Source organism: Ambystoma mexicanum, chromosome 6q (genome assembly GCF_040938575.1).
Source record: "Ambystoma mexicanum isolate Mex_15411 chromosome 6q, UKY_AmexF1_1, whole genome shotgun sequence".
Classification (NCBI taxonomy): Eukaryota; Metazoa; Chordata; class Amphibia; order Caudata; family Ambystomatidae; genus Ambystoma; species Ambystoma mexicanum.
The window spans coordinates 1,265,518,776-1,265,533,102 of NC_090937.1; the positions used below are offsets into that span (position 1 = coordinate 1,265,518,776).

Here is a 14,327-nt window from a genome sequence, read left to right on the forward strand (position 1 = left end):
CAAAGGCCGTCCACCTCCCGGGGGAATCCAACCTGGAGGCGGACAGGCTCAGCAGGTTGGGAGCGGACAATAACAAGTGGCAGCTAAACCACCTCATTCAGGAGATCTTCAACAGGTGAGGTCATCCCCAGTTGGATCTTTTTGCCACCTGGCACAACAAGAAGTGCCCTCAGTTCGCCTCCTGGAAGTGACAGGGCCCCGGCTCCCTGGGCGACGCATTTCGGCTTCAGCGGAACGGCTTGAGCCTTTCTGCCCATACCGCTAATTCAGTGATTTGCAAGATCAATGAGTCTTGCCAACTCAACGTCATTCTAATAGCTCCCTGGTGGCCGGCCAGGCCATGGTTTTCGGAGCTGCTCAGTCTCTCGGAAATGCCTCCGATTCACCTCCCGACGGGCCCAGCACATCTTCTGGTGCAGCCAGGCGGCAGGGTCATACACCCCGCACCACAGAAACTAGCCCTCACAGCTTGGTACCTGTGCAGGTAACGCTGCTGCACCTCAGCCTCTCCCAGGCTAGTCTGGAAATCATACAGGGCGCAAGGAGCAAGGCTACCAGGGCCCAGTATAAAAATAAATGGACCAGATTCTGCCACTGGGCAGACTCAAAGGAAATCGACTCCCTGGCATGCATCTTGGACGACGTGCTCTCCTTTTCGGTGCACCTCACCCACTCTGGTGTGCAGGTGGACACCTGCCGTACATACCTCGAGCCATCGGAGCTTACAGGAACTCTGAGGGGACCTTCTCCACCAATCCTATCGTCCAACATTTGACAGGGCTTGCAAGGCTCTACCCGCCCGTCAAGAGGCCGCACCCCGTGTGTGACCTCAACATTGTCTTGGGCGCCCGCCCTGGCGCACAAACCGTTTGAGCCAATGGGGTCCACAGACATCAGCTGGTCCCCATCAAGACTGCCTTACTAGTCTGCCTCACCTCGTAGTCGGCGACATCAGGCGCTGGTCTCCTCAGAACCATATACTAACTTTCACAGGGACAAAGTAGTCCTGCGGACACACCCATCATTTCTGCCCAAGGTGCTGTCTGCTTTCCACTGGAATGAGGGAATAGTCCTGCTTACGTTCTTTGCCGATCCTAAGGACAAAGCACAGAGTGCTGCACTGCCTGGATGTCGGGCGTGCCCTGAAATTCTACTTGGACCAGACCAAGGGCTTTGGCAAATCGGTCGCCCTGTTTGTCACTTTCGGAGGCGCAAGACCAGGCTATCCGGCCTCCATAGCCCACTGGATGGTCTCGGCCCTCAAGGAAGCGTACGAGGGCCAGCACAAGCTGCTTCCGGCCAACATGCACGCCCACACAGTCGGGGCCAAGGCAACAGCCATCGCATTCCAGGGCCATGGCCCTTGGCATGTCATAAGCAGGGATAAGCAGGGTGGCCACTTGGGCCATTCCCTCAGCTTTCTGTAAGCATTACTGTTTGGAGCTGATGCGTCTTTCGGACAGGTGGTTCTCAGGAACCTATTTGCTGAAGGAGGATCTCCTCTCCACCCTGGAGCTATGTTCACTTGTAATCGCCCATGCAGTATGGAGGAAAGGGGACGGGACGTAAGAGTAATTATAAGTTACTCACCGTAGTGACTAACCTACTCCAAGTCCCCTTTCCTCCATACATCCCCCCCGCCCCTTAATTTTACTCGTTCATTAGGCATTGTTCAATCTATTGACGCGTCATTGGTGACCGAGGTGTGGGGCCGGAGGGCGGAGTCAGGGCAGCGCATGCTCCCTGGGCCACACTCCTCTAAATTTAAAGGGTTTTTTTCTGGTGAAAAAGGTTCTGTCTCCCATCCCTTGGAAGGGACGCCCATGCAGTATGGAGGAAAGGGGATTGAGGACTAAGAGTATGTCAGTCATTACGATGACTAACTTATAATTTAGTAGTGCAAGCAAAAAAGGTCTTGCATACAGACCTAAAAAAGATAAAAATGTGCAACCAGCCAGAGATCAACTCTTTTGAAGAAACGCAAACAATAAAAAAACTGGCTAATCGCCACAAAAGCCATCCGATACCAAAAGGAGACTGAAAAAATGCTAAAGGCGGAATCCAAGAAACTTATGGGATCTCATTAACTGTGAAAGGGTCCATCAATTGCCCTACAGACTTATAAAAGTATCATCTGCATGGATAACACTTCACAAACGTATTTGCACTTAAACCAGGAACAATAAAAAACCATTGCAAATAAGAAAAGATTGGGATATTGAGTTTGTCAGAGAAGATATCAAAATACGCATTGGTAAACTCCACTCAAGGGCCGCAGGCCCAGAAGGCCTAACTAACACCATGCTGAAAGAAGCAAAAGGCTTCATTTTGGTCCTATTTAACCAAATCACAAAATCCAATCAAATTCTTGGAAACGAGCCATAATCATACCAATATATTAAAAAAAAAGCGATCGAGAGGATTTATCAGCCCATCGACCAATTGGATATCATGGGTAAAATATGTGGCTCATTACTGCTCTGACTTGAACAAGTGGGCTGCGACAAGTGGGCATATGGATCCAAGACAAACTGTATTTGTAAAAGGTGTGGGAATGTCTCTAAACCTGTTTTTACTGACTCTTCTAAAAATAAGGGCATTGCAAACTAAATCTCCCTATGTTTCCTTCATTGATCTCTAACAAGCATTTGACCATGTGAACAGAGAAACTATGGCAAACTACACAACTGGGGTTGTCCCACCTTGGATGCCATAATGACCCTATATCCGGGAACTTCTATTGAAGTAAGACTTAATAGACCAGGAGACATTTCTCAACAAATCCAAACGTACCAGGGTTTAAAACAAGCATGCCCTCTGGCCGCATCACTGTTCATTCTATACTTTTCGGACTTCCAAGAATATCAGACTAAAATCCAAACCTTCCCGCCAAAAATCCAAAATCAACATCTTGCGTAGCTCACCTATGCAGACGTTTTGGTCGACATTGATCAAACCTCCAGCAGAGATTGAACAATTTCATGTCATCTATCGACAATGACTTAAATGTGAACATCAAAAAGACTTGCATATTGGAACTTTCTGCCCTGAATAAAAGGAAACCTGGAGCCAAAAGGAGATTAATTTGGAAAATGGGTGGTGAAAAGCTCCTACATGTAGTGTCAGTCGTATTTCTAGGAATTCTAGTGAATCTCTCCATAAACGATTGTAAATGGTATTTAGTCCCAAGACTAAAAAACTAAGCGACTGGCGACCCAGAGTTAAGCAATCCTACAACGATATGGAAAATGTACGCTTATGCCAGTAATACTATTTTACAAACAAATTAGAAGCAATACAAACGTACAGAGCCAAAACCCTTCTGGTGGACTCTTATTTTAGGACTTCCCAAGGGACTCACCATTTCAGATATTGGGTATGAGTTGGGCCTACAATCTTTGGAAACCCCAATCATTTTACAGGAAATGTGTGATGGACCATTCGACATTATCAGATTGTCAATGCAGGAAAACTGAGCACTTCTGACAAAGTGGAAAACAAAATGTGCATGTTTGCTCGACAATATAGGATCTACAGTGGACACCTACTTGCACCACCCAAACTTTATCAAGAAAAGAACAAGACTGGATACACAGCAAATAAGAGAAAAACATGCCTTGGCCATTCCATTTGTACATGAAAGATGAGCCATCAATACCGTCCCAAAGTGCTTGAATACATTTCCCTCTGAACATTATCGATATTTATTCTTGAGGTTCAGGTTTCATATACTACCGACTGGTGAAGTACTTCAAAAGCTTAATCATCTTACATCAAGGGTGCAGATTCCTTTCGGATGTGCCCTATGCTTCTATTCGTGCCTGCCTGTTTCCTGTCCTTGAATCCTTGTCAGATACAACACTCAATGGTGTGATGTCAATGCTCGTACCTACTGAAACGGGCAGCTCTCTGCTGTTTACTCATCTGCCAGAACAGGAAAGCACTACTTCCTGGACTTGGGTTAGGCCAAGACATATTCGTCCAGCAAGTGCGCACACTAGCCTTGTCTAAAACGTGTGCTGTATGTTTGACGACCCATATGTTTGAACATTTAACAGCTGTCATCCTCATGTTTGTTTCACTGGCTACAGGCCGCATGAGCTATTTTTCATATCGCCACATGTGCCAGTAGTCCGCCCATAAACCACGTTCACGCCAACATAGGGGGCTGACATTCTGGTACATCTTGGAGAGTCTTAACAGGGTTTTACGAACACCTCTGCAGGACTTTGATGGCATGGAGTTTGTATTGGCAGGATATCGAGGTTCGAGAGATACTCCTGCAAAGTTTGTCCCACAGAGGTCGGTCCAGTCCTTCCACCATCTTTCCCGAAGTTTGTGCGTGGACCATTTGCCAGACTGTGCTAGAGCCCTATACATGGCCGAGATCGGACCCTCCCCCCTCATTTCTGCTGTCTAGGATTTCCCTCAGAATCTGTTCCCTCCATTCCTCCCCAGTCTGTGCCCCCTTGAGTTGAAGGAATCGGAGGACAGGGAGTTTGCCAATGCTCTGCCAAGTTCTTGAATAGTAATAAATTACCCGCCCTGGCCCCTCCGCCAACCCCCCCCCCTGCAGCTGTCAAACCCTGTCCAAGCCCGCCGCAAACAGGACTGGAATCTTTAATGGTTTTGTATGGCGTCTGATTAACGGTACCCAGATGAGGGCCAGGTTGTCGCACCCTCCATTTCTGCGCATTGTTTCCAAACATGCCAGACCGTTCCTGGATTCTATGTGGTATCCTCTTCTTCGGGACCTACAGCCATTCCCCTACTGTAGCTGGGTGCATGTGTCCATTGTCTACGGTAACCCATTGGAGGTCTTGCTGCGCTCTGAAGTGAGGTATCTAGATAAGTTGTGCGGCCTTAACGTTTCATATGCGGTAGGCACACCCCTCCTTTTTCTTTGGGGAAGGTAAGGGTTACCGCTGGGATACTCCATCGTTCCCTGCCCCAGGAATTTCAAAATGATGCCTTAGTCTCCCTAAAAAACGAGTCTGGGATCTGAATGGGAAGCATTTGGAGCTAGTAGAGTATCCTTGGAAGGAGGACAATTTTGAGGGCGTTAAGACGGCCCAGCCAGGAGACTGTGAGCTTACTTCACTTTTCCAGGTCCTCTTATAGTTTGGCCATCAGTGGGGTGAGATTAACGTCAAATCTTGCGTTCCTAGTAACACTTATCCCCAAGTTCCTAAGTGGTCCTAGGGTGACATGCATTCTGAGGGGTACAAATCTACCTGCGTTTAGATCTTTGTTCTTCAGCAGGAGGAGGACTGACTTGAAGCTGTTGATCTTGAACCCTGATAAACTGCCGTATTGCTCGATCAGTTGGACCACCATTGGGACCGACTTTAATGGGTTTGTGACATGTAATAACAGGTCTGCATATAAAGCTATTTTGTACTCCTGTACTCCCATAGGGAGCCCCTCAACTCTCAGTTCCTCCGATCCTCTGTGCCAGAGGCTCCAGCGAGAACGCAAGAGGGGGCTGCCCTGCCTAGTACCTCTCCCCAGAGCGAACCAACAGGAGCACCCATAACCGCAACACATGCTCTAGTTGATGAGTACACTGCCGTGATCCCACGCTGGAGCCTCTTCCCCATGCCGCATTTAACCAAAACCGCTTTAGAAAGTACCAGTCTACCCTATCAAATGCTTTCTCTGCATCCACTGAGAAAGGCGGGGTCCCCTGCTACCCTTGTTGCTTTGTGTAATGGGTGTAGGGATTTCCTCATGTCCACATCCTGTCCGCCTTTAGTGAAGCCCACCTGGACTGGGTGGATCTGTCGGGGCATGTATTCCTCGAGCCTGGCCGTGAGCACCCGGGTGCATATTTTGTCGTCCCTATTAAGGAGGGAAATGGGCTGGTACGCCCTGCATGTTCTGGGATCCTTACCATCCTTTGGTATTGCCGTAATGAGAGCATGTGAGAAGGACTTCAGTCTATCGTATGTCATTGAAGAACTCTCTCGTGAATGGCAGGAGGACCTCGGGGAACGATTTGTTGAACCCATCTTCACCCGGGGCGTTACCCAGTGGGATTCGTGCCACTGCTCGCCTGATCTCTTTCACGGTTATTGGGGCCTCCAGGTCCATGGACTCGGATCCGTGCAGTTTTTGGTATGAGTAAATTCTCTCCTCTTCAAGCAAGGACTCTGATTTATAGTCTCATTTGAGCTTGATTTCGGAGTGCTGGAGGTCACTCCTAATGGTATTTAGTACCCCTGCTTCCCTAGAGATCGACATTCCACGGATGTAGACCTTGAAGGCTTGCCAGCGTATCCCAGAGGTTGTACCCGCATCATTACAGGTGAAATGTCTCTGAGCGGATTTCTACCTTGAATACTAAATCTTTGAGAGCTTCAGATTTGAAACACTGGGTGCTACCTGACACATGGGGCCTGTCTGTTTTTAGGGTCAAAACCACTGAAGAGTGGTTGGAAAGGGTGCAAAGTAGTATTGCCGTGTCCCCTATTCTGCCGATCAGTGAGCTAGACGTCGGGCACATATTGCGTGACAGGTCATCACGTATAGATGAGGAATAGAACATGTGTTGTAGCTCTTAACCGCCATGTATCCCTCAATTGCAAGTGTTCCATGTGGGCCTGGAGTTGCCCGGGTGAATGGTCTGGGGGCTGCGTCAGCCCTGTCCATAGTCTGGTCACGGATTAGGTTCATGTCCCCTCCCCGCAAGATGGGGACCCCAATGTATGCAACCAGGAAGTATCAATGCTACTTCATCAAAGAATTCAGGAGAGTCAATATTGGGACCATACATGTTAACCAGTAGCAATTCGATTATCTATGAAGCAGTAAAGGATAACATGGCGCCCCCCGTGTCAAAGTATTTCTTTTTAAGGCACATGTCTCAGATTTGATTGTCATGTCCCCCCCCCCACCCCCACCCCTTGATTGGGTTGAGTACAAGGTGAAAAACCTGTTTGCCCCGCACGTCGTTGCAATGCCTGTGAACCTTTGCAAGAGGCTCAGACACATACAGTACTTCTCATTAACATGGCTAGACACCATTAATACCTCCTTCTCAGAGGGGCTCGCGTCATTTGCCAAAGTATGCCATCTTTAGGTCCTGCTCTGAAGCTCGCCGCCTCCCTACCCTCCCCCACCCCATTACCCTGAGTCTAGCTTAGGCATTTTTTTAGACTTGCCCCCAGAACACCTTGTTTAAGGGGCTTGCAAGGCAGTGGCTTTAGTTGCACCGCTGGCCACCCTCTGTCCCCTGCGCCCATGTACCTGCTCACCCTGCCACCCTCCTGCACTGCCTTCCGGCCACCCCTTGCACTGGGGACTGTATCTGTACCCATACAGCCACCCTCCATTTTTATTTTTCCTTCTTTTTCTGCACTTATCAGACTACCCAGTCTGCTGCCTTAAACTCAGCACTTGCCACTTGCTGGCTGCACTACCACTGTTTATTGCCTCAATGTTCTATTTATTTTTTATTCTGCTCTCCTCTGCTCCGCACTTTTCACGCTCCCCCTTCCATGCACTTTTTCCCTTTATCCCTTTCCCTTTACCATGCACTTGCTCGTTCTCAATGTCACTGGGCCTAGTAAGATTGTTGTTGTGTTCTCCCCTGTTCCCCTCCCTTGCCTAGTCGCCCTCTGAATCACTTGTGTACGAGCGCAATACAAATACAATATATCATATACCGCTACCTTGGACTAATATATCTGGTAACTGAATAATTTCAGTCTTTTGGCAACCTTTTAGTGTGCCAGTCTCTAGCTCCAGCAGTTCAAGGGACTTTTCAGGGCACAGCCTTGGCATCTGTATTCACTTCGTCATTCTGGTTGGAGGTTCTCACTATTGTTTCTCTACCTTTTTAGGAAGGCCTCCTTCAATCATGGTACTAGGAACCGACATGCCATCTGACATAAACCAAGTTTGGGTGTCAAGGAATTATTAACCTTTGGGTATTCTTGCACGCTGGAATGCCCTCTGACCTTTATCTGTTGCTCAATATGTTTGACAAATGGAGTTTGGGGTCATCCCCTCTTGATTGGAGGACATAATTGGTACAGATAGCATTCCACACCTTCTGGTCCTAGGGTGTCTTCACTGCTGTTTTTAAGATGGCAGCAAGTTCAGCGACTTCCTCCTGATAGTTGTCCTCTTGATACCATGTTTCTGTCTTTCATTAGCCAAGAACAGTGGTCCCAATGTAATCTTGATGTTCAACTGCACCTACCTTGTATTCGCGTTGTCACCGTTCTAATTGCAGGTGTAAATTGAGCACGATCTAAGATGGACCCTACAGGGAAATCTATAGCAATCCGGGCACAACCTTATTCTTCATGCTTTGGCATGGAGTTTGAGATGGCTGCCTGGATCATGAGGGACCTCTGCAGACATCACAGGGGTCGAAATTAAGATTTGATAAGCAGGAGCTAAAAGCAGCTACAGGCTGTCTTGCATTAACCAGTGACAAGGAGCTGCCACTGAGGAGCCAGGACCCAGTACATATCGTTCCACAAATCGAACTTCCACATAAAATGCAGACATATCACTTTGTCCATTATTTATGGCACCCTTATGCTTTAAATGTTGTGTAGATGAATCCTAATGCTTATTTATAGATTGTCACAAATGCATGGTTAAATTCATATAGGTTTGTTTGTTCGTCATCCGTTGGACTGGGGAGCCAAAAGTAGCCCCTGCTAGCTGTTGGTGTCAAGCTAACCGGGTTTTACTAGGCCACAATCGGGAGCTAAATAGCTCCTACCCAACTCCCCTCAATTTCGAACCCTCCTTCACCCCTATAGTCTTAAGGCTCCTGGACCCATGGATTAAGGTCATAGTGCTTCACACTTTGCTGCAGTGACTGTGATGCCGCAGTGAGGGTGACGAATGAAAGCAGGTAGGCATCTGTTTTGTGCCGCACTGCCTGCACTTTATGCGGATCTGACATGCTTGTCATTCATATGGCGTGGGAGGGTAAATAGTCACTGTTCCTGATGAACCCTCAGGTTTTCTGCAGCATTCAGCTCAACAACCATGCTATAACTCCATGACTAGGAATACAGATTGGACCATCATCGCACACAATTTTGTAAATTCGAATTGGCAGTACTTGCCTACAGTTGGAGCAGCAAGAAATAGCTAGAAGACCGACCATTGTAGATGTTAATGTAGAGACGTTGGATAGAAGAGTCGCATGCCCTAGGTTACATTTAGCCAGTAGCTGCTGAACGAGAAAAAGGAGAAGCAGAATGCTCACCCTTGTTTTTATAGCATTTATGTAAACTGTCTATTTACTTTGTATGTCCACGCATAGACGAATTTGCGAACTGGCTATTCTTAACATGAGGGCGGGATCTTTCTTAATTTATCCTTGTGTTTTTAACGGGAAATTATTCACTGCGTTTTAGCAATCTTAGTTTTCAGTTATATCCATTGATGCGCATAGCCGTATTTTAACGATTATTGCTGTTCTTCAACTTATCATTTCATGTTTATAAACTTAGGGCTTGGGCACGAACAAGGCATTGCAAACGCTGTCAATGCTGTGCATCTTGCAGCTGATTTTGTTATGCTTCCAAGAGTTTAATTCAAATGTTAATTATTACTGCAGAGTCATCCTTGGTAATTTGTCCTGACTTGGGATGGTAAGCACTTGTTTTATTTGGGCACCAAACTATATTTTTTGGAGAGCCTAAGAACTGAATTTCTAAATCAGTTCAGGGCCCTTCTTGGCTGGACTGGGTGCTGCATGATGCTTGCAGTTGAAGTCTCACGTCTATCCTCTTGAAGTTGGCTGTACTGTTTTCACCGTAAACTGTATTGCGTTTAACTTTTTTCTTTTTAATGTTTTCAGGAAGGACCGAGATCGAGACAGGGATCGTGATGATCGTTCAAAGGATCGTGACCGGGATCGGGACAGGGAACGTGAGCGAGATCGGGACAAGGAAAAAGACTTGCGCACTTCAAATGCTGCTTTGATTATTGGTGGGGGTTTACCACCCTTAAAACCTTCACTTTCACAAGGTGTGAATCCTTTTACAAATCTTCCACATACACCGCGATACTATGAGATTCTTAAGAAGCGCTTACAGCTCCCTGTTTGGGAGTACAAAGAACGGTTCACAGACATTCTTATCAAGCACCAGTCGTTTGTGCTGGTTGGGGAAACTGGGTCTGGCAAAACAACACAGGTGAGTGTAATCAAACTGCACTCTTGAAACCGTTTTAAGTAACAATTTTAGTTTACGTTTGGGTACAAACTTTGTATGGTGTGGTGCCTCTTTCAAAAAGCAGAACCTGTTTTTTATTTTCCTTTTTTGCCACAACCCAAGCAGCAAGTGGGTAGGTACAGAGAAAGCTTGCAGGGAAGCTTTATGCCAATGTTTTTTCAGGTGTATAAAATGTTGCAGCTGATGCACATAAGGAATATTCACACCGTTGGTATAGGTGCGGGCATCAGGAGGGTGTGATCATAGGTGGAATCCAGCAGTAGTTCCCCACGGAACCCCGCAGCACTAGCGTCTTTCTACTAGTCTCACCTGCTCCTAATGTCTTTGTTTTGGTTATTCTGTGCCACTGAAAGTGCTGCCTACAAGCCAAAAGTATTGTCATAGGAAGTAAAGATAGGTGAGAGATCGCATGCGAGGAAGGACGCAGCCTGTGGATCTTGTTTATTTACCGTTCCATTGACTGCCCCTGACCATGCTATACTTTATTCTGTGACTGGCATGCCCCTGTTTTTTTTTAAAGCTGTCGCCTGAGATTTTATGTCTTACATGTAGATCATAATTGTTACGGATGAGAAAAATGTACTAACCAGCCACTTGATTTATAAGCTGTGTTTGTGCCCTTGCAGCTGAAGTTTTGTTAAAAACAAGCAGCTGAAGCCCTGTGAATGTTATTTTACAAATGTAAGCCTATATGAAATATAAAGATGCATAAACCTAAACAGAACAAGGTTATCTGCTTTAGTATCTAAGCAATACACCCTTAGCTGGTGTGGCATTACTGCATCAGGTAATGCCTTCGCTCTGGCCTTAACAGAGGCCCCAGGGCATTACATGAGGCGGTAACTGCCCCCAAGATTGTGGTTTAATGCTATTAATATCAATGATTGAAATTCGATAAACAGGAGCTAAAAGGAGCTCCTGTATAATCCAGCATTAGCCAGTGACCAGGAGCTACCACTAGGGAACGCAGAGCTAGTACATAATATTGGGCAAATGTAACATTCACATAAGATACAAATGTTATTTTTGCCCATTATTTATGACACCTTATGCTTTAAACGGTGTATAGAGATGTCCTAATGTTTATTTTGCGATTGTCCCAAATGCACCGTTAAATTCGCATAGTTGTGTGTGTGTGTGTGTGTGTGTGTGTGTGTGTGTTCGGCATCCATTGACCTGGGGAGCCAAAGCCCCTGTTGCTGTCAAGCTAACAAAGCTCTTCTAGGTTACAGGCAGGAGCTAAATAGCTCCCAACTGCCCTCAATTCCAAACCCTCGGTATCCAGCTGTATTACCCAGCATACTAAAGGGGTCGGAGAGGCGGGCAGGCTCTGTCACAGGAAAGCGAGGGAGGTTGCTGAACATGGTGGTAACAGGGCAGCAGAGAGAAAAAGGCTAGACTGCTGACCGTTTGAAGCACAGCTAAATTTTGGTGCATAATAAACGAGGGATACAAGGAAAGAATAGATTATAAAGGATACAAAGAGCAAATGAACCATAAAAGTATTTATTGGAATAAATCGACAAAATAGGACCTACAACTACAATAGTCTTTCCAGGAGTGCGAGTATGTAAAACGGGTGGACGATCCTTCTTTAGACCTGTACAGGGTTCTTATAAAACAGGGGCTTCACCCTTGTATTCTAACCAAGGAGCATCCAGTCCATATGAAGCCCCTCAACAGTGGGGGATTCGCATGGCAAAGGAAGAGGTAGGAATGCAGCCTCCAGAAGCACCCCTGCCAAATGGTCCGAGTCCCCTCCCATGCATCACAAGTAGGAGGTTGGATAACATGTGTCACCCACGCATGGGAGGGGATCGCTAGTTAGTGCTCAAAACAATGGGCAAGGGTTGTGCCTACTTTCTTCAAACACTTCGCTACCACCCGCCAAAGAACAGAAGAATGTCTTCAACCATCTCTTCATCCTTCAGGCAAAAGTAGAGGCCCTGCTGCAAAAGGGAGCAATAGAACTCGTCCCAGATCATCAGGTGAACATGGATATCTATTCATAGATCCTTTTTGGGTACAGGGAAGTTAACAATGCACCCTTTATTAGACCTCCGCCCTGCAAACAAGTATGTTGCGCCTCATAAGTTCAGGATGACAACTCTGCAGGAGCTAATTCTACTGCTGAAGCACAGGGATTACATGGCCACCCTGGATATGAAAGATGCATACTTTGATATTTCAATGTTGCCAGTGCACTGAACGTACGGACGATTCAAGATGGTGAACGGTCGCTATCAATCCAAAGTACTCCCCTTCGGCATCGCCTCAGCCCCGAGGGTTTTTACCAAGGTTCTGGCAGTGACAGTTACTCACTTGTGCAGACAGTCAGTTCCATTGTACCCTTATCTACACTACTGGCTCATAACCGGAGAAACATCAGGCATGTCTAGAGGCACTACATACTGTAGACCTACTCTTTCAACTGGGGTTCTCTATCCAAGAAAAGAAATCCAGTCTTGACTTCAGCCATGTGAAACAATTTCTGGGAGCCTTAATTCAGACTGAAGACTGACTTGTCTTCCCACCGAGTGCCCATAACATGTTCCAGATCCCTTGGTATGTAGACAGTCGTCAGAAAACCGTATGGAGAGCCATGCGGCTATTAAAAATGATAGCATCCTGCATTTTCCTCGTTCCACATGCCAATCTGCACATGTGTCCTATGCAAGAGTGGCTCTCGAGCCAATTCCAGATTAGGGCTTAGGTGGGCTGGCTAGGCTGCATGTAGGTGACTGCTGTTGGTAGTTTAGGAAAGAGTGCTAGTTCCGGACACTCTATTTGTGCCCAGCTAGACTGACATTTTATCACAGGTTGTTGCTGTATACTAATGGCAGAGGTGTTGATGGTACGGTGGGGGTTTCCGTGTACACGGCTATGCAAGCTGCAAAACCTGTATTGCATCGCCATAACTGCATTCTAAAGTGCGTGCCTGCATGGATGGATGGCCATGCCTGTGGACTGTGTCCTTAAACTTGTATAGAGTTAGTCTTTGATGTCTGTTCCTAGGTCCAACACGATTGGCCGGTCTCTCTAGATTGAGAGTCTGAACAGTGGGCCTGGAGGGATAGAATGATGTACGGCCATCTGAGTGTGAAGGGGGGGGGGCACATTTATCATGTGCCGCTGCCGGCATCTGTGGAGGTAGAATCGTCTAAAATGGGGGCACAACAGTAAATGCAGTAACGCCTACATTTGGGATATCTGGAGAGAGAGGGAGGGACGCCTAAAGTAGTAAATGTAGAAAACCTAGATTTGAGATCCCTGGATGGAGGGAGACCTGTCCAATTGGGGGGCACAAGAGTAAATGTAGAATCACAGTAAATGCAGAAAACCCCCGATTTGCGACACCTGGATAGAGCGATAGATGCCAAAAATGGGGGTACAACAGTAAATTTAGAAATACCTAGATTTGGGATACGGAGAAACGCCTGAAATGGGAGCACAACAGTAAATGGAGAAACACCTAGATATGAGAAGGGTGCCCATGGTGAGGACCTAAGAGTCAATGAAATGGTGCTTAACATTTGGAGTGCAGCAGAGATGGGACTATTACTTGCTAGTTAGCAACCATTGGTAAGTTATGTTATGAAGCTGAGATGTGTGGTAGGGCTTCCCGAAATACAGCGGTTGCTGTATTCCCCACCCAAACCACCCTTAACTTGTCAGTTGCTGCTGGTTGATGGCGGCATGCTTCTCAGGCGAACATGAGCAAACACTGACTGGTGCTGCTGCTTCAGGAGCTGCCCTTTGTGTTGGGGCCCTTAGCCGAAGGGGCTGAATGGGCAGTGGCTCCCCTGGGGATCGTTCTCAAAAGAGTTTGCACTGGCCAATCCGGGCTTTCGTGCGGTTACGAGAACAGAAAGCGTGTCGGGGTGCCACCTGGGACGGGGGCTAGTGCACAAAGGGACCTCTGACTGCCTCTGCCAATTGCTAAGGGGCTGTGTGTGGAAAGTAAAAAAGCCAGAAACAAAGGACTACAGTGTTAAGCCAGGCCACTCCACAGGCAGACCAGCACAGAAAACTGGTTGCAAGTCAAAGGGTAGCCCCAAATAAATCCCTCTAAAAATCTGCAACTAGCCCAAAAAAACGATTGCAATATACTCTCAAATC

The 14,327-nt window shown here is 46.9% G+C and overlaps 1 protein-coding gene across 2 annotated transcripts in view; it reads left to right on the plus strand.

Moving 5' to 3' along the window:
- Window positions 1–14,327, plus strand: part of DHX15 (DEAH-box helicase 15) — a 346,647-nt gene that overhangs the window by 35,752 nt on the left and 296,568 nt on the right. For both annotated transcript variants that reach the window (XM_069631877.1, XM_069631876.1), the window contains exon 2: window positions 9,833–10,169. In XM_069631877.1, coding sequence (XP_069487978.1) covers window positions 9,833–10,169 — 337 coding nt within the window. The remainder of the gene's footprint in view (window positions 1–9,832; window positions 10,170–14,327) is intronic.